General features: G+C 39.5%; 1 protein-coding gene across 1 annotated transcript in view; it reads left to right on the forward strand.

The window, feature by feature from the left end:
* Positions 1 to 20,906, forward strand: part of prdm6 (PR domain containing 6) — a 133,153-nt gene that overhangs the window by 81,334 nt on the left and 30,913 nt on the right. Inside the window, 2 exon segments of the mRNA XM_071204328.1 lie at positions 2,052 to 2,176; positions 15,684 to 16,065. Coding sequence (XP_071060429.1) covers positions 2,052 to 2,176; positions 15,684 to 16,065 — 507 coding nt within the window.

Here is a 20,906-nt window from a genome sequence, read left to right on the forward strand (position 1 = left end):
TCTTTATCAGTACTTTCAACAACTTTTGGGGAAATGGATGTGTTCACAATTGTGTTAGCTTGTGTGCGTATCCATTTTCCACGCTCTGATGTTGTATCCAAATCTGTACTAATGGAATTGTTTTTATGTAACTGTGTCGAAAGAGTACTTTTAGTGTTGAAATGTATAAATATATATTGTTTTAAATGTCAAAGTGTGCCATTGATCTTTAGATGGTGGGGTGTTAAGTGGAAATGTATGTCTTTTGGCTTAAAACTAGAAGGATTTCATTGGATAATACTCCCAAAAAGCTCCAAGTCTCCAAAACTTGCTTTGGTAAAAACAATATTTTATTATTTAAGCGTGATAATAAATAATTAAAATGGCCCTATAATTGTTATTAATTAACAAGAGGCGTTACCTAACATGTTGTCTTCAACAAGATAATCTCCACATTTTAACACCACTATGTTATTTTTTAAGCATAAATGCAATCTCCGGAAGGAAAAGCTAACGCTAGCTAATAAACAAGCTACATGGCTGTCACATGGATGCACATTACCACTGCTAAGCCAAAGATGACGTTTAGTCTCATTTAAGCAACCGCTGTTTTTATAACATTCACCAGTGAAGTATTTACTGAAAAATATAATATCGTAGAACAAAACGGTATACTGGCACAACTGTAAAGACACTTTTACATACATTAACGGCCCCTACACACAGCGGCGTGCGTTGACGCTTGCCGGCGGGCATGTCTGAATCACCAATCACCTGCATCTCCCGCCCCGGACACACAAGCAGCAGTTTGATTGGCTAGAGCTTGTACTGGCATATGATTCGATTGGCTGACGCTTCCGTCGAAGCTTCAAAAGTAGAACATTGCTCTACTTTTGAAGCGAGCAACGCTACGCTTTGCTCCCACAATGCAGTTTGGCGAAGCGTGACGTCACCCCATTCAAAGTGAATGGGCAGAAGCGTTGAACACACGCCGCCGTGTGTAGGGGCCGTAAGAAGAGTACACATCCACTTAAACGCATCGACAAAAGAAAACTTTACATGGAAAACTGTAAAGGAAAAAAAGAGACTGTTGTTTTATATTATTTTCCAAAATTGCATATTTATTCTTAATTTCCTTATTTCTCTACTCCTCCTTTTTCTACTTTCTTTTATATGCTCCCTCGGGTTGTCTTCCCTTTTTTAAATGTCACACAGCTGGCATGGGGCTTTGGATTGCATCATGAGATGCTTTAGTAACGTAAAGGCAAACTTAGTTAGTGAGCCTTTATCACAAATGAAGGCCGATGTGTTTTGAATAATGTTGACATTAAAACTCAGTTAACGATTACATTTAAATTATTTTCATTTTACGTGGTTGCCTGATGCTGTCTGCTGAGAGTAATTAGTCTCCTGGCTACGAGGCACTTTGGCCAGTTACAATCCTATAAGCCCGACAACTTTGTAATTTAGACAAAAAAACAAGTGGGAACAATCTTTTAAATGTTGTTAGAATGATGTTTTTGGACGGATATAGTGTTGTTAGAGTGACCCAGGAACCAGTCATCTAAATGGCAGCGTGTTTGAACATCCATCATGGTCATTGATCTGTCCGAACAAAGTGAGAGACACCAGATATCTCCCATTAATCATTTGATAAAAATCCCATTAATTATTTGATAAAAATTGCAAAATCAGACCTGGACAGCGTCACCAGCACGTCATAAAGTCCTGTCAGCGGTTTGTTTGTGCCCTGTCAGAGGCAGAGTTTAAGGATGACGGTAACGTCAGACACATACTTTGATTAAGTGAGTTATCCAGATTGACCTAACGCTAGCTGTCGAAATGCATGGTCCTCAGATGCAAAAGTAGTGTGTTATAAAGGTCTCTGTGCATGTTAATGGTCTGCAAAGACTACAATCCCAAAGTTACCTTCAGAGGTTTGGATTAAGATTTGTTGTAATATTTTTTGCATTCTGCATATAGATTTTCAAAATATTTATAAGATACCAAAAGTAGCGAAACCTTATTTGTGTGGCACTTTCTCAAATGAATGTGTTTGTGTTTTATTGCAGGTCCTGTATCTTCTACAGAGCGTGTATGGATATCCCCAGAGGAACAGAGCTGCTGGTTTGGTACAATGACTCCTACACTTCCTTCTTCGGAATCCCCCTGCAGTGCGTCGCTCAGGATGAAAACTGTAAGAGAACTATGCTCACCTTCCTCCTTACCTATCTGTTTTCTCCCTGTATTTTTATTGAACTTCAGTTTTCAAAATAGCAGAGAAACACAACAAAAAAACTATCCTATGATGTTTCTCAATTTGGTTACTTCCCTTAGTACAATTCATGTTGGGTACTGTTAACAGAATGTATTTTTAGAGCACTGTGTTGACTGATGCAACTGCAAATGGGCTTCCGTTATGTAGCCAAGATGGCAATCATTGAGTCCCAGAAGTTTCCACATTGAATTTTTTTAACGTTACACACCATCTTGGTACTTGTTGCGTTTTTCCATACTTTGCATTTGGACACACAAATGCACACAAAACAGCAAATGTAAGCACAGAAGCACACACTTTGAAAGATAGCACTCTATTTTTAAGAGACATTTTTAGTGTGTGATATCTCCTTGTACATAACATTGTCTCCTTTGACTTCTGGAACAAATAACCTTCCTTGAGTATGGCTGGCTAAAATGTATTTAAGCAATACAGTGAAGTATTTACACTAGCTGAACAGTGAGGTAATCCCATGACTAGAAGGTTCATGTTGGTTTAGCTGCATTGAGATAAGCTGACAACATCGTCAGATAAAGGTTTCACATCTAAATGTGACTAACAACTAAGCATAAACCAAACCCCTCGTCTCTTTAACAGCTTTGTTCTGCATGACAAAAACAAACTACATTATTGTAACTCTTAGACTGGAAGAAAGCGTCTGGCCTGCCGCGTAAACAATGCGGTAAGCGTGCAGGTTTTATTTTTTTACAAACTTGCTGCTGTCTGATTTATTAGTCTGACAAGCCGGGCCAGTCAAAACAAGACTGGAACAAGTCTTTTATTCACCCAAATGTAGGAACCCTGTGGGCTGGTGTCAACCCGTGTTCCCTCTCCCTCTGTTCCACTTCTACAAGCAACACTAACTCTTCTTTTTTAAAGAAGAGATTCCATTTGAATATTTTATTTTCTTCCTCCGTAAACTAACATATACACGTTAATGAAACTCTTTCTTTCATCAAGGATCGTCTTATTGTCAACATATTTCTATAAGAAATCCTTCAGAACTATAATTTGTTTTAACTCAGAAATACACTTGGGTCATACAGTATTTGGGTTAACAATTTGCGTTGTCAAAATTCAGCATGTTACTTTTCTGGCAGAGAATAAAAATTATGAATTTGTGCTAAATTTGATTTCACTGGCGGTAAATACAGATTCTGATATTTTATTTTATTGTCCTTTTTCATTTTTTTTTTAAGTATATTCAAATCAGAACTTTGGATCTTTTTGATGTTTGACTTTTTTTGTTTTGACTACGACAAAGCAGCTCTTAGGCAAACCATTTTTGTTTCCGCTTGGCTCTGGTTCTTAGTTTTTTACCAGAAAGCGGACAGGGCCATAATTTCGCAGTGCCGTAGCACTGCTCTCACCTGTTTATCGTCTTATTTAATTTCTGTCGGAACTAGTAGTTCTTTGACAGAACAATCATACGTTATACTGTATAGCCTGTAATACCCATATATTTGTACATTAGGCTGTTGGGGAACACTTTGTGTACAACTCACTTTTTTCATTAATCAGACTTACGTTTGATATAGGTCGTTTGTGTGACAAACATTGTGGATACAAAGCTGTACAGATGACACACAAAGTCAGTTGTTTGTTAAAAGTCCCATCCAAGTTGACATTTTAGAAATTTAAACTGGTTGAATTTTTTTTTACATACTTAGAAGTGACGTTCGAGTCCTCATTAAAAAACAAGGAATAATGTTTCTTTCTTTGATATTCCCTTCCACTCTCTGTGTCCTTTCTCTTCCCCTCGTTTCTTTTCCATTGCTCCTCTCTTTGTCTGTCACCAATTTATTGTGTTTACATCTCGTCTAGTTTTCTGCTCCGTCAGCCTGTTTATATATCTTCCCTTCAAACTGTTTTTCTCTGGATTTGACAGTAACTTTTCCCTGCAGGGGGAAAAAAACAATCTTTGAGATTTTCTTTTTTCGCTAACACAATTATGGGCAGAACAAAACATGAAGAATGAGTTTAATCTGTGGAATCTAAATTGAAATGAATTGAATTAGGAGCTTGTCTTTCACGGAGTCGCAGTAATATGAGATTGTGCTGATTGCAAATTAGAGACGTTTGGACACAAACCGGTTTGTTTTACAGATGGAACGACTCTTTTACATGACATTGTTCATCATGACAGGACTGGAGCAGCCTCTGCACATACAGCACAATACATACACATTTGTATCATGTACAATGTTCTTTTAGGACCTGTGTTTCTAGTACATTTCTTACCAAATCTTTTTCTCTAATGTAAACAGAAATATACAAGATTTGTTGTTGTGTGAGGGAATAGTGATTGGCATTTAAGCGTGATGAGAACCATCTTAAGCCATTTAAGTTTTGTTTCTATGGTAACGTCCCCTGTTAGCTTGCACCGCTACCTACAGTACAGTTGTCATCTGATTGGTTGTGCATATTCGTCTAAATCAGCTAATATGGCCAGATCTGGATAACTGAACTAATCTTAACCAAGATTAATAGAATTGTTTTATATTTTGCCTAATTAAAGCTTATATTATGAGGCTTTTATTGCGGAAGTGCACCTTGCTATTAACAGTGTCCACCTAATAAAAACACAGAGGCCCCGTAGTCCAAACAAAACCAAAACAGCAAATAGTCTTTATTTGTTTTCCAGGGCAGCACCTTACAGCCTGACACCCTGCATGTGTACCTTTCACAATAAAAGCCACACTTAAATGTACTTTACATTGTGAAATATTGTAATGCTTAAGATAAAGTAATGTTGGCCTCCAGAGCCAGTAATCATAATAATATACTGTACCATAAGTATTGATCTGTCCATTATTCTTTCTATTAAAAGATGCAAGAAGGATGACACAGCACACTAAGGTCCTTTTCTTTAGAAAAACGAAAAATGAGATGACTCTTCCATTCATGTGAAGACATTTGATTCTCAGATGTTCAAAACACAGACACATTGTGTACCAGCACACACACTGGCAGAGGGCAAACATAGACTGGAAGGTTTGCTTTTGTTCCACCCTGCAGTTTGTTCACATCCCAATTACGTGAAATTAGATTATGCCTTTTTTGTACAAACTGAAAGACAGCAGCTCTGCTCTAAATTAAAGACAGTTTGCCACTAACTGCATTTGGGTTTTCCATGGCATCGTTATCTGCTGATTGTGCCCACAAAGGATGAGTATGACGTCAAAACTGCGTACTGGAGAAAGGAGGACTGTGACTTTGTGTCCTCAGTAGAACAGACATTTCAAATGTTAACATTTATTGCTGCAGAGAGCCCTGACTGAGCACGTTCAAACGGAACTGGCCATTAAAGTACACGTTTAAAATAGCCCTTTATCACAAAGCATGCCTCAAAAGGGTGGACTAAGAAAAGGCCCCACCAACTATAGATGTTTAATTTAATTTTGGAATAGTTAAGAGACCAGTGAGATTGTAAAGCCTTAGCTGGTTTAAGACGAGCGACTAGAGGTTATAGATGGTGCAATTCTTTACAATATTGTATGAGTTACAAGGAGAATGTTAAAATGTGCTTTAGCATCTATTGGGAGCAAATGTAATGACATAAGTGTAAGGGTGATATGATAACATTTTGTAGTTTTGGTTAATATGCTAGCAGCAGTATTTTGTGCATGTTGTAGTTTGCCAATAGTTGATAAACATAAGCCAGAGAAAACTGTATTGCCGTCATCAAGTCTAGTTTTCAATGTGTCGGCATCAGCCAATGGAAAGAATGGGGAGTAATGTTTTTTATATGGAAATATACTGCCCTAGTAATATATGTTGTTCAAAGGAGAGATAAGAGTCAACATGGACACCATCACACCAAGGGCTTTGTGAAGTGATGGAGGTAGTTATTTTTACAATTAGATCACAAAATTAAATTCCACTGTCAGAACAAGAATTAGCATTTCTGTTTTTACAGCATTTTAAAAAAGGAATTTCAATGACATTAATTGCTTAATTTCAGATTTGCATTCTTCCATTTTACCAGCTAACAACAAACATTGTGTTTGAATGTAAATGTAAAATTAAGTATCATCTGCATTGAAATAAAAACCTAGTTTGTAACTATTGATAAAAGTACCGAGGGGCAATATAGCAATCAATCAATCAATCAATGTTTATTTATATAGCCCAATATCACAAATGTTACATTTGTCTCAGTGGTCTTCACAGTGTGTACAGAATATCAGTATGACAATATGACACCCTCTGTCCTTAGACCCTCATATCGTACAAAGAAAAACTTCCAGAGAAAACCCACAGTTCAAAGGGGAACATGGGAGAAACCTCAGGGAGAGCAACAGAGGAGGGATCCCTCTCCCAGGACGGACAGACGTGCAATAGATGCCGTGTGCAAATTGAAAAGATAATACATTTGCAACATAGGTAGTCCAAATGTTTGGAAATGCATGTGTCTATAATAAGAAGATGAATCCATGAGGATGTCAGCAATCTTGTGGGAGCCATCAGTGAAGTAGTATGGTGAGAGTCTGGCAGGACCGCAGAGACAGGTTCAGCCACGACTCGAAGTCCAGGACTCAGATCCAGTGCTCAGGATAGAGGATCCTGGACACACGACCACAGCAACATGATTAGCCTCGACTCAGTATCCCGGCGTATATACGGACACAAAAAAGAGATTTGGGGGAAACTGGGTTAATCGGAACATGAAAGTACACAGGTACAAACAGCCAGAAAGACGGAGTAAGGTGCTCCCCTCAACAGTCCAAGCCTATAGCAGCTAAACTAACGTGTCTACATACATGCACTCCCCTAGGATAGGTTGAGGGAAAAGGGTAGCAAGTAAGAAGTAGGAAACAGAGGTGGAGAGGCACACAGGGGAAAAAGGTCCCCATTGGAGGTAGGAGTGGGTCAGTGACTACGTTCCACACTCCCCGGCCGGGCTAGGCGTTCTCTGCAAACTGTTACCCTCTAATAAACCTCGAGAGGTCATAGAGGGGAAAGGTTTGGATAACATTTTAAATATAAGATCTAAGTTTTTAGGATTTAAGTGAAAGAGTAAGAACTAAAATGTATAGGTGAAGAGGCACAACGTATCTACGTCAATGCACTCCTATTAGATTATTTTATTTTATCACTATAAGCTTTATCAAAAAGGAAGGTCTTAAGCGTACTCTTAAAAACGGATTGGCTGTCTGCCGCCCGAACACAAACTGGAAGCTGATTCCACAAATGTGGAGCTTGATAAGAAAAGGCTCTGGCTCCCATTGTACTTTTAGAGACTCTAGGAACAACCAACAACCCTGCATTCTTGGAACGCAATGCCCTAATAGGACAGTAGGGTATAATAAGTTTTTTAAGGTAAGATGGTGCCTGCCCATTAAGGGCTTTGTAGGCGAGAAGAATAATTTTAAATTCTATCCTGTGTTCTATAGGGAGCCAGTGTAAGGCAGCCAGAACAGGAGTAATGTGGTCTCTTTTCCTAACTCTAATTAGTACACGAGCTGTAGCATTTTGAATCAGCTGAAGCGACTTGACTGACTTCTTGGTACTCCCTGATAATAAAGAGTTACAATAATCCAGCCTTGAAGTAACAAATGCATGGACTAGTTTCTCTGAATCGTTTTGAGGCAAGATATGCCTGATTTTGGCAATGTTGCGTAGATGTAAGTAGGCGGTCCTTGAGATTGATTTTATGTGGGCGTTAAAGGATAAATCCTGATCAAATATAACACCAACATTCCTTATAGTCTCACTGGAGGCCAAATTAATGCCATGCATAACTAGTATATCTTTAGATAGTTTGTTTCGTAGATTCTTTGGGCCGAGTACAATAACTTCAGTTTTGGTCGTGTTTAACATAAAAAAATGTAAGGTCATCCACGTTTTTAAGTCCTTGAGGCAGTCTTGCATTTTATTTAGGTGATTGGTTTCATCAGGCTTGATGGATAAATATAGAGTATCATCCGCATAACAGTGGACATTTACAGAATGATTCCTTATAATATTGCCTAGCGGAAGCATATATAGTGTGAACAAAATAGGTCCAAGCACTGAGCCCTGTGGCACTCCATGGCTAACTTTGGTTTGCATGGAAGATTCATCGTTGACACGTACAAACTGATAGCGTTCAGATAGATAGGACCTAAACCAGCCAAAAGCAGTTCCCTGTATTCCAACTAAGTGCTCTAGTCTTTGCAATATGATATCATGGTCGATAGTATCAAATGCAGCACTGAGATCGAGCAAAACAAGAATAGAGACAAGTCCCTTGTCTGAGGCTATTAGAATGTCATTTGTGACTTTAAGCAGAGCTGTCTCTGTGCTATGATGTGTTCGAAAGCCAGACTGAAAATCTTAAAATAAATCATTGTTTTTTAAGTAATCACACAACTGTTTTGCGACCGCTTTCTCAAGAATCTTTGAGAGGAATGGGAGATTAGAAATAGGTCTATAATTGGCTAAAACCTCTGGATCGAGGTTGTGCTTTTTAAGAAGAGGTTTTATTACTGCAACTTTAAATGATTGTGGAACATAGCCTGATAATAAAGACATATTCATAATATTTAATAAAGAAGTGCTAATTAATGGAAACACTTCTATAGAGGACCAAACACAGATCCTTGCGGCACACCATAACTGACCTTGCCGCACCTGGCCATAACTCTTACATAATTATCACAGATAAGTGTACTGTTTTCTATTTTATTAATACGGTTGCTTAGAGCACATTGCCAAATTAACATTAATGGCATATTCAGATAAAACATACATTGGATAACATTTTGCCTTTGGGTAGGTCATATGCTGTTGGTCACCATATAGCTAGGTCAGTATGGGGTTCAGTGTCACAGCGCACTGTAAAAGCACACACTCCCTGTGGTTATTTACTCATGCATGTTCTATCCAATCACGGCCTGACCTCTTGACGCTCTGCAGCCCTGCCGCTGCCTAACAATAACAACATGTTCACCAATGAAGAAGAAAAACAGGAAAAGGAAAACTGAGACTAGAATGGAGGAGGAGGTAAACGATGAAGATATAAATCTACAATAGCTGTAAAGGACAGATAGAGGGAAAAGACAAGAGTATGGTTAATAGAAAGAGAAGGATGAAAGGCTCATTCCAGGAAGAATATGCATGAACAGAAGAAAATAGAGGGAAAGACTTTTCTCCAATGTCTTCACCTCTGCAGTATACTTCTCAGTGTTCACATATCTTCTTTCTATGAAATATTATTATTACCATTTTTATAATTGCCTCTATTGATTTTATAAGACTTTATTATCTCTGGTAACTTATGTTATTGATTACTAACAAAGCTTGGCAACATACAGTAATCAGCACTGTACTTCATACCGGTAAGGATAGTAAGGCAGAGAGACACTTCACGACACACAGAGGGAAGCATCTGGAGAGAGAGAGTCAAACCTTCTTCTTAGTAGTTCCATTTTCTGGCATCTATACAACAATATATATACAGTGCCTCCAGAAAGTATTCATACCCCTTCACTTTTTTCACATTTGTGTATGTTACAGCCATATTTCAAAATTGATTAAATTCATTTGTTTTCTCAACATTCTACACACAATACCCCATAATGACAAAGTGAAAATGTTTTTTTAAATAATTTTTGCAAATGAATTCAAAATAAAAAACTTAAATATCACATGTACATACGTTTTCACACCCTTTACTCAATACTTTGTTGAAGCACCTTTGGCAGCCATTACAGCCTCAAGTCTTCTTGAGTATGATGCTACAAGCTTGGCACACCTATCTTTGGGCAGTTTCTCCCATTCTTCTTTGCAGATTGTCTCAAGCTCCATCAAGTTGGAAGGGGAGCATCGGTGCACAGCCATTTTCAGATCTCTCCAGAGATATTCAATCTGGTTCAAGTCTGGGCTCTGGCTGGGCCACTCAAGGACATTCACAGACTTGTCCCGAAGCCACTCCTTTGTTATCTTCGTTGTCCTGTTGAAGGGTGAACCTTCGCCCCAGTCTGAGGTCCAGAGCACTCTGGAGCAGGTTTTCATCAAGGATCTCTCTGTACATTGCTGCATTCATCTTTCCCTTGATCCTGACTAGTCTCCCAGTTCCTGCTGCTGAAAAACATCCCCACAGCAGGATGCTGCCACCACCATGCTTCACTGTAGGGATGCTATTGGCCAGACATGATGCTTGGCATTAAGGCCAAAGAGATACATTTTGGTTTCATCAGACCAGACAATTAGTTTTTCTCATGGTCGGAGAGTCCTCTATGGGCTCCATGGGGGCTTTCATGTGCCTTTTACTGTGGAGTAAAAGGCCTTCTGCCCACTCTACCATAAAGGCCTGATTGGTGGAGTGCTGCACAGATGGTTGTCCTTCTGGACAGAGAAACACTGGAGCTCTGTCAGAGTGACCATCAGGTTCAGTTTGGTTTGGGCGGCCAGCTTTAGGAAGAGCTATGGTGGTTTCAAACATCTTCCATTTGCAAATGATGGAAACTACTGTGCTCGTTGGGACCTTCAATGCTGCAGACATGTCTCTGTACCCTTCCCCAGATCTGTGCCTTGATACAATCCTGTCTCTGAGGTCTACAGACAATTCCCTGGACCTCATGACTTGGTTTGTGCTCTAATGTGCACTGTCAACTGTGGGACCTCATATAGACAGGTGTGTTCCTTTCCAAGTCATGTCCAATCTATTTAATTTACCACAGGTAGACTCCAGTCAAGTTATAGAAGCATTTCAAGGATGATCTTTGGAAACGGGATGCACTTTTTGTAACTGCAGCTAGATTTGATATATAAAAAGAAAGACTGACCCAGATGTACATTTTTATCCTCCATTCAAATTCGGACCTCCTTTAGGTTTGAAAAGTTCCTTTTAAAACTTTGCACGATGTTCGGTCATTAAGATCTGTGGTGAGTTTGTATTCACGTCACACTCCTCTGTAAATAAAAACACCCCTTTATAAAGAAAGAAAACACAGACTCTGCAATGTTGCAAACTGCATCTGCATAATTCTCCCATTTCGATGATGCATTTCATGCGCATCCCAAACCATATTGATTAGCATTTTTTGTGATGTTTGTAGCGAAATGAATTAAGAGTTGGCGAGCGGCGTATAATGCAGGCATCAATAGTTCCGTCGGGCAACTTACAAATGGTGTAATTATCCCCTCATAAGATTATTAGAGGATCAATGGAGCCTGGTGGTCTGATGACAGAGGTGAGCTGATGAAAGATGGAAAATGGTGATGATGACCTGACTGCAGAACGGCAGCACAGCAAGGTTTGAGAGAGGAGAAAAAATAGGCGTAATGATTCAGTTGGATTAGCTAATGGCATATCTTAAACAAAAGAGAATGAGTCAGGATGTACTGTGGATGATAGAGAAAGGGAATTGATCGATGTGGTGGACTGCTAAATGCACTAAATTTTTATACTGGCCCATCACAACTATCCCCTCAAGTCTTTTTTAGATAACATGCACTTTTTTGGAATATCCTACCTTAAAAGCTTGATTGGGTACATTAGCATGTCTCTGAGAGGCCTCTATATTTTTGATGCTGTGATGCTTTTGGATTGTACAAAGTCTGCTTAATAAATATATGCTTTTTGGTATGAAGGTCGTATGGTGGCCAACAGGTGCAAACGCACTACAACGGCCCAAAACACTTCCATGAGGAGAAACACCCTGCACTTTCAAAATGTATGCAAATGTAAAAACACAAACATTCACCAACATGGCGAAACATGCGCAGAGTTTACTAAAAGCGCACACAGCTGGGACTGGAGCGCTTGTCGTAGTTCGGGACTTAAAAAGTTGATCGTCACTGTCACTGTTGGCAGTTAATTTGTTTCATAATTGAAAGTGTGTAGTAGGGCAGCCCTTGTAAAGATTTTTCTAGTCCACCAATAGTCGTCAATTAAGGCGATTAGTCCACTTATCGTCGCACGTTTATAATACATTATGATTATAAATGTATATATTTAAAAAATGTTTTGCCCAAAATGGTTTCAGTTTCAAAGGCTGATAAAGAGCGTTATTATAACAGCATGGCACATTGTGCTTCACATAAAATATAAAATAAAACTGTAATAATGAACCTTTGAAATATAAATTAAATGTAGAGAGCCATGAGAGTCACAGCGCACGGACGCAGCTCCGGTAAGGATTCTTATTGCCTTAATCCATCCGCCTTACGCCCTTATCATGAAATTAAAACGTTATCGTTTTCTGAGGTCAGAATCATTATACATTATAGGTCTATATGTTGATACAAAGCCAGGCTACTTACTGTCTTACTCACTGCAGCTGTTTTCCTCCGAATCTGAGATAGTAACACACATTGAGGGGATAATTAAGCTCTGTGTTTTGTTATGAACCCGGCATTCAGGAAGCTGCGCTTTGATGGCGTGGATATGGAGGAGACTATTTGCCATCGTAGTTTACATGTCACCTTGTGGGACTCTCCCTTTACTCGCTCAGAAAGATCCACACTTTAGATTTCCTGCCCGACCAAATTAACTTAATATACAGGCTCCGCTCTGAATGAAGTCTGAGGGGGTTTCCAGCTGACGCGTCATAGCACATGCAGCGAGGTTTATTTTTTATTTGAATATAATTGTTTTTTTTTCAACTAATCGACTAATGAAAAATTGCTCAGTTAAGACTTAATTAGTCGACTAGTGATTAATCGACTATTTGGGGGCAGCCCTAGTGTATAGTCAGTATATTTGAAATGGCTAGGTTAGCTATGTTAGCTAGCTAGCTTACAGCAGATCTGCAATCATATCAGAAGGAATCATAAGATCACATTGGTAAAATAAGCAGATAAAGCAGACATTTGAGGTAAGTTTCCAGTGACAGTTGGCCAACTTTACAATCCCCATCAAGAAGCGCTCCGGTCCCAGCTGTATGCATCACTTTTCTAGTGTCCCTGTTGTGTGTTGAGCTTCTTGCAGCATTTTGTTTATGCAGCGCTCTTCATAACCCCTGCGCATGTGTTTTCAATGCCACCATGTTTGATATGGTTCAGTTTCAGGAAGTCATCAAATACTAACCATTTGGACTATTGGACCGTAGCCATGAATATGGTTTAGGAAAGATCACAGCCATGGTTCCAAAAACCTTAACTATTATTTGAGTGTGAAACACATATTGTATCTCTGTTGTCCGAGAGAGGAAGTCGGCCTTTTTCACTTTCTTCCTGATCAAGCTAAAAAACGTATTTCCCCAAGTGGACAAATACAATACATTATTATTCTTATTACGTTTTTCCAAACTAATTTAGCAGAATGAAAAGTGAAACCATCCGCAGTGAGTTGAAGTAAGACAAGCACTTTTAATTTAATTTCATATTTGATGAAGGGTTATAGAGTCTTGGTCTGTCATATGGGGAAACACAACTGGGTTCAAGTGAGGACAGCTGGTAACAGCTGGTTTATCGAAAATCGAATTACTCACTTTGATATGATTTCTTTGTTCCTGTTAATGTCATTGTACTTGACCAGTAACACTTTTGTATCCTAAATCTATCAATCTTATCTGCTTCATACATTTATCTTTCTTTATCAGGTTCTAATTTTAGATTTTTGTTACAAAGCACTTCATCAAAACAGACACAAACTGCCTCACAAAATAAATGAAATCATGACATGAAACACTAACCTTGACAATACAGTATACCTAATGCACAATAATGAAAACAATTCAAGTAGCACTAACAATAGTAGCATTTCTAGAAAAAAGTAGAAGTTGAGTAGTAGCAATAGCATTAGTAGACATGGTATTAGTGTTAGTTAGATGCAGATGCAATAATACAAGCAGAGGTAGAAATGGCCATAATTGGATTAGTAGTAGAGGGGGAAAAAGTACCTCAGATCATGTACTTAAAGGGGACCTATCATGCAAAATGCACTTTTTGATCTCTTTTATACATAAAGATGTGTCCCCGGTGTGTCAGGGAACTCACGCAGCGTCAGTAAATAAAATCCTCTCTCTTTTCCTCCGTACCCAAATCTCTAAAAACTGGGCTACAACGGAGCTGATCCAGATTTGCGTCCGATATGACGTAATATCGGAAATGTAGGCTGGCTTTACACCCACGGCACTATCAGAAACATTGCTATCAGAAACAATGCCCGACTGTTTTGGATGTAATATGGTCGGTGTTTACATTAGCATCGCTAACACTCAGAGCTAACCTGTACTGGAGAGAGCATGTGTGTGAAGAAGCAGGAAATAACAAGGAACTCACCTTGTGGTATAACTGGCAAGAGAGAAAGCCTTTGAGCTCGTTTCAGAAATAATCCTTGATAATCCATGATATGGCGTTTCATCACCGCAGTATCTGCCGGTAGAATCTCCCGCATGAGTTCAGCCCCCTCCTCCTTCTTTTTTTATATCAATTTCTCTATTTTTAAAGCTTTATACCCCAAATCAACACTTTTGAAACAGGATGTGAAATAGAGGGATATGAGGCATGGCTAGAAGGGGTGATCTGTTTGGTATTTTGAGCAAAACACTTCATAGACATGTTTTTTATATATTTCTATATATCTGAGACCTACCTACCTGGCACCTATCATGCTATTGCCTAAAAATAGCATGATAGGTGCACTTTAAGTAAAAGTAGAACTACCAGTCTAAACAGACTCTGTTACAAGTAAAAGTCCTGCAATCAACATCTAATTCAAGTAAAAGTACACAAGTATTAGTACCAAAAGAGGAAGTAATCATCCTGCAGATTGGCCAATTTCAGAATAATATGTATCATGTGTTTTGATTATAAATATTAATGCATTAGAGTATGATTAAAGCTTGTGGTGGTAGAATAAATGCAGGAAAAGCAGCATTGTTAACAGTAGATGTGGCATTACCTTTTGTATTAGCAGTACATGTTGCAGTGGGGCTGTAGTTTGAGAAACTTTTCAGTAATCAGAGGAACAGTATGTCCCTGTAACTGTAAACGAACAGACTCCAAACTGGACCCATACTTTCATTCATTGGAACCAGGAGCTGCAACTTGCCCTGGGCTAGCCAAGGAGACCTGGCCTCAGTTTGGACGAAGTAGCTTTTTACCAGGCCAAGAAGGCTGCGCTGGCCTTGTACCCAGCTTAGTCCTTCAGTTTTTCCTGGGATTCATTGGTCTGTCCCACGCCAAGTCAGGTAAATGAAGAACTGCTGAACCGAAATAACTGAGTCGTATAGACTCTTTATTTACCTTTCATTCGAAAATGTAATGGGTTCAAAATATAATCGTATTAAAATAACACATATTACATTAACTTTGAGTTCCTAGCCGAAAGCATTCTTGCCCATTTTGATAATCATGCTAGTGGCTAATACATAAAAAAAACATTTGGTTTTCCTTACTTTAGTGGACTTTTATTTTGAAAGCCTTAGTCAAACACTTGAAACCACCTAATACCCGCATAACTGTTGCAATTCTGTCTTTTCTTTGTCCCCAGTAAACGTCCCAGCCACAGTGGTAGAAGCGATGACCAGGCAGGAGTCCCTTCAATCCTTCAGCAAGAACGGCAAACCTTCCTCCTCCTCGTCTTCCTCTTCGTCCACCCCCTCCACCGCACACATGCGCTCCATGGTCTTCCCCCATTCCCCTTGTCCAAGGAATTTCTCCCTGTTAGACAAGGTTGGGGTTGGGCTTTCCTCGGACTCCAGTTTCGGCCAGTTGGGGTTAAAGAACCAGCGAGTCCTGGCAAGCCCGACCTCCACCAGCCAGCTGAGCAGTGACTTCAGCGACTGGCACCTGTGGAAGTGTGGCCAGTGCTTCAAAACCTTCACCCAGAGGATCCTGCTGCAGATGCACGTGTGTCCGCAGAATCCAGACAGGTAAGACGACATCTATTGAGATGTTGGCGTCCATCTTTATTAACAAAATAGTTGGAGGTTATGTTACCTCTGTATGAGCAATGTGAATCCTAGATACATTTATACGGAACATTACCAACAAATTGCCCAAGAAGATGGTCTTCCCAATGTTTAGCATCCACCTTTTCCCACTCAAGCGTATCAACCTGAAACAGTATTTGTAAGCGTTAGACTGGTAAATTGTATTGATTAGATACTGTTCGCTCCAGTGTGAGAATGAGAAAGACCTGATGATTTAACTTCCTATCGACACCACTTTTTTTTTAGCTCTGTAAAATGAAAAGATAAAAACCGGCTCAATCAATTTTGTTGTACTCAAATTAAATATTGTCATATGAGTACATACCATTGTATCATATTTAAGTTTTGGACTCCATAGTTCAAAATTCTGAGTACAAACTTTGAGACAATAAAGATGACACTTAGTGATAATAATTATTTTAAAAAATGAGGATGTATTGGATTTTGACTACTGAAGAGTACATCAATCAGTGTGTGGGAGAGAAACTCCCTCTAGAGCAGTGGTTCTCAAAGTGGGGGGCGCGAGAGACCAGGAGGAAAATTGGTTATAAAAAAAAAAATCATAATTTGAAAAATTATTGATTTGAAAATAATATGATGCAGTACTATTACGTCTGGGTCTCTGTGTTTCATTAAAGCTCGGCTCTGTGTTGTGGTGTGGAACGAGCCATTTTGGTGTGCGCGATAGAGAGAGAGAGAGGAGAGATAAGAGAGAGAGATAGAGAGAGAGAGAGAGAGAGAGAGATATAGAGAGAGAGAGAGATAGAGAGAGAGAGATAGAGATAGCATCTATAGATCTCCTATCGAGCAGCAGATCGATAGATCTCAGCTCGCTCTTACTCTCTGAGCTATAGCTCAGCGCTCTATAGATACTTGGGTGACCGGAGATCGTTGTTGTTAGCTTCTGGTGCTAGCGAGCTACGCTAACGGATATAAGGAGTTTTTTCAACAACAAAGTGGAGGAGAGTCCTCTCCTGTCAGACTGAGGGACTCAGTGAGCTAAAGGACTCTCTCAGTGTTATCTCAGTGTGTCTCAAATGTTTTGGTCACCATTAATGTAAACAATTATTTCCGAGGCACACATTTATATGATCATTATAGTTATAAAAAAATAAGAGGATAAATGAAAAACAGGTATGAAATACTATATGACAGTAAAAAAAGAATAAAGTTTAAAAGGGTGATTTGTAAAATATCCATAAAGGAAAAGTAAATCTGTTTACAGTTCTGTTTCATATGGATGCTGAGAGATGTATCCATAGATCCCTTCATTTTGCTCTCAACGTGCACCAGATTGATGCATTTAACTTCAATATTTAAAAATAAATCTTCCCGGGGGAGCTTGCCCCCGGACCCCCCTATGTGAGGTCCACACATAAAAATAGCACTTTACCCCTGCTTACACCTATATGCCGTGAGCTGATTATCGAGCCTTCATTGTAACAGTCGCGGGTACACTGTGTATTTGCGTGAGGGGTGTTGCAGTAGAAAATTCCACTGTAGCGCCCGGTACATTAATGGGAAACCCTAAATGTTTGAGCACCCTCTATGAAACGTCAAGCTACCCCACAGCACACCCAAAATAAATCTCTGGCGCCAGGGCCGGACTGGGACAATAAGTCAGGCCGGGAATTATACACCCAGCCAGGCCACTACCAGTTTTTTGTGCCATTTTGCTGGATTTATTTGTCCATTTTTACAGCTTTGCTGCACATAGTGATAGCCCTCTAAACTACCCAAAAATAAACATATGGACATTTTTTTGAAATGTTGGACTTAAATACCATACCACGTGACTGCTTCACGAAGCGATTCAGATCGGTTGAACCACAACGCTCATATTACCAATGGATGTATAATAACCATATATTACCCCTCCTGTACCCGGGCCCGGTGACACGATGGAATTAAGAGAGCTCAGACCCTCACTTATATAGAGATCGGAACATGTCATAAGTATAAATAGATACAAGCATAAATAAATGTAGGAATAAAAACATGAACAAATAAATACAGGAATAAATATGATGCAGTGTTTTCAGTGAGATTCAGCGTGTGTGCTGTGGCTCAGCCTGAAAGCAGTTGACTCATGACCGCAGGGTCCCTGGTTCAACGACTGAACAATACGTATTTTTTGTTGTTTATAAAAGCTACAGCTAAATGAGATAATGTAGTTAATGAATGTATTCTTTGATATGGTTTAGCCTTTCTCAGGCTACAACATGGTTATGTTTATGAATATTATTAAGGAATACAAATCCCTCTTGGCAATGTTTATCAGCCTCCTTAGGCTTTTCAATCACAATCATTAAACTGGAATAAATACAATAATGTTAACATGAAAATATGATTTTATGTTCGTTGTTTAGAGTTATTCTAAGGCTTTACTCATTGGGAACTCGGTATGAGATAGAGCACACTGTTGAGATGTCCAATCTGCCTGTTTTACACACTTTGACCAACAGGGGGGTTTGTGTTCAGATGAAGCCCATGATGAAGCCTCATGAGATGAACCCTTTTGCGAACCAATTGGATGGAAAGCTTCAAAGCTTCATAAGGCTTCATCTCGCCATCACTAGTTATCAGTCTCTCAGTCTGACTGGAGAGGACTCTCCTCCACCTTGTTGTTGAAAAAGCTCCTTATATCCGTTAGCGCAGCTAGCTAGCACCAGATGCTAACAACAACAATACACGTAACCGGTGCGCGCGCTTTATCTCACTCGCTCGTGCCACACATACACACCCCGAGCTTGAATGACACACAGAGATCAATCGAGGGCATTAGTATGATCTGTATGGAAGTGGCCATGTCGGCAGGCCACATCATGTAGACAGCCAGTCACCCTCTGTGAGGCAGAGTCAGACCCACATTTGCGCAGCGTTGCGTTCACAATACATACATACATAAAAAAAAAAATCCTCAGGCCAGCAGGCCACTTAACAGGCCAGGCCATCGGGAAACCTCCCGGTCCTCCCGATGGCCAGTCCGGGCTTGTCTGGCGCCGCCACTGAGCCTGACTATTTGTGTTGGGGGGGCCCGACTTTTTTTTTTCTCCAAAGGGGGGGCCTGACAGAAAAAGTTTGAGAACCACTGCTCTAGAGGGAACTTTGGGATTTTAGCCTTTGCAGACCATTTATATTCACACAAACCTAATCACACACTACAGGAAAGGGAAAACCCCCCAAAAAGCACAATAGGGCCTCTTTAAGAAAGTGTTTTGAATACATGTGATATGTATTTACAACATTGGAAGCCACTGTTACAGATTTATACAAATAGCCTATTTAGACAAAAGACTGAGAGGCTAAGATTGTTTCCTATAACTTGAAATGACTTGAGGGACAATTCAATTGTTTATTAAAGGTGGGGTAGCTCGAGTGCGCTAGAATTTGAAAATACACAACCGAAAAAAATCTGCCACTTCCTTACAGAGCCCCTCCTCCAACACACACGAACGCGCACATGACCAATGAGGGCACGAGATAAGTTTGTGCACAGATGGAAGGCTGACAGGCAGGTAGGCCGTCCAGTTACTTTAGCCGGGCCAGCTCAGATGATTGGTCGTGCTTTTTACAGTACTACGGCTTCCACAGATGACATTTTGTATATATTTATTGTCAAAACACTTAAGATATTCATTGCTATCGGGATGTTAAGAGCATTCCATGGAATATAACAAAAAGTGTTTCTGAAATACTACTACTAAATAAATTACATACCCCACCTTTAATTGAATTATTTTTGGTAGGAAAACAAAATGACAGCCACACCACATCAGCGTTTCCGTCTTTTGAATCCGTGTATCTACCGTCTAATTGTTTTTCTTTATTAAACACGTAAACCGAAGAGCGTTTGAGAGGCCTTTTTGCTTTTCACCTTACTAAATGGTCTAATGGTCATTGGAGCAAGGGGCGGGGCGAAAGTGATTGAAAGTGATTTCAAAACAAAAGCGGTGATAATATTATAAACAAAGGGAAACAAGGTGAATTTAGTGATCACAACGGAAACGGCCAAGACACACATTGAGCCCAGAAAATGGATGTTATTAAGGGCTGTAAATATAATAAGCCTCTGTCTAAAATGGACAACATTGTTAGGAGATTTAAACTATACAGCGGTTCTGCACTGCGGTCACTCAGCCGCCTCTCCACTTTGTTTTTTCAAATCAGCTGCTCTTCATTCCTGCTATATTTGACGAGTGGTACAAATATGTTTTACCACAAGTTCTTAAGGAAACTGACACTGTTGGACTCGGTTCTAGTTTGGCTTCTACCAGAAATAAAATGAAGTACTTTTACTGTGTACTTTGTGAGTAATCCTCTGTCAGAGTCCCCTCCATAGTACATAATGCATGTTTTTCTGCTATCTTTGATGAGTGATACAAATATAATTGTACCATTAGTTCTTAATGAAATTGATACTGTTTGACTTTGTATTAGTTAGCCTACTACTTACAATACATTGAAGTACTTTTACTGTGTATTGTTTGAGAAATACTCTATCAAAGTCCCCTGCTGAGAACAACATCAAGCCACTTCTGCTAAGTTTCTTTTTTATTGCCATTAGTTCTTCGTGAGATTGATCCTGTTGGACTCAGTACTAGTGAAACCCTCACAAGTACTATGAAGTACTTACTGTGTACTTTTCCAACAATCCTCTGTCAATGTCCCCTCCTGAGAACAAGAATGCATGTTTCTCTGCTATTTTGAACAAGCGTTAAAAAACCTTTCTTCATGAGACTGATATTGTTGGACAGAGTATTTTAAGAGGATGGTTGACT

This window comes from Pseudochaenichthys georgianus, chromosome 9, assembly GCF_902827115.2.
Source record: "Pseudochaenichthys georgianus chromosome 9, fPseGeo1.2, whole genome shotgun sequence".
Lineage (NCBI taxonomy): Eukaryota > Metazoa > Chordata > Actinopteri > Perciformes > Channichthyidae > Pseudochaenichthys > Pseudochaenichthys georgianus.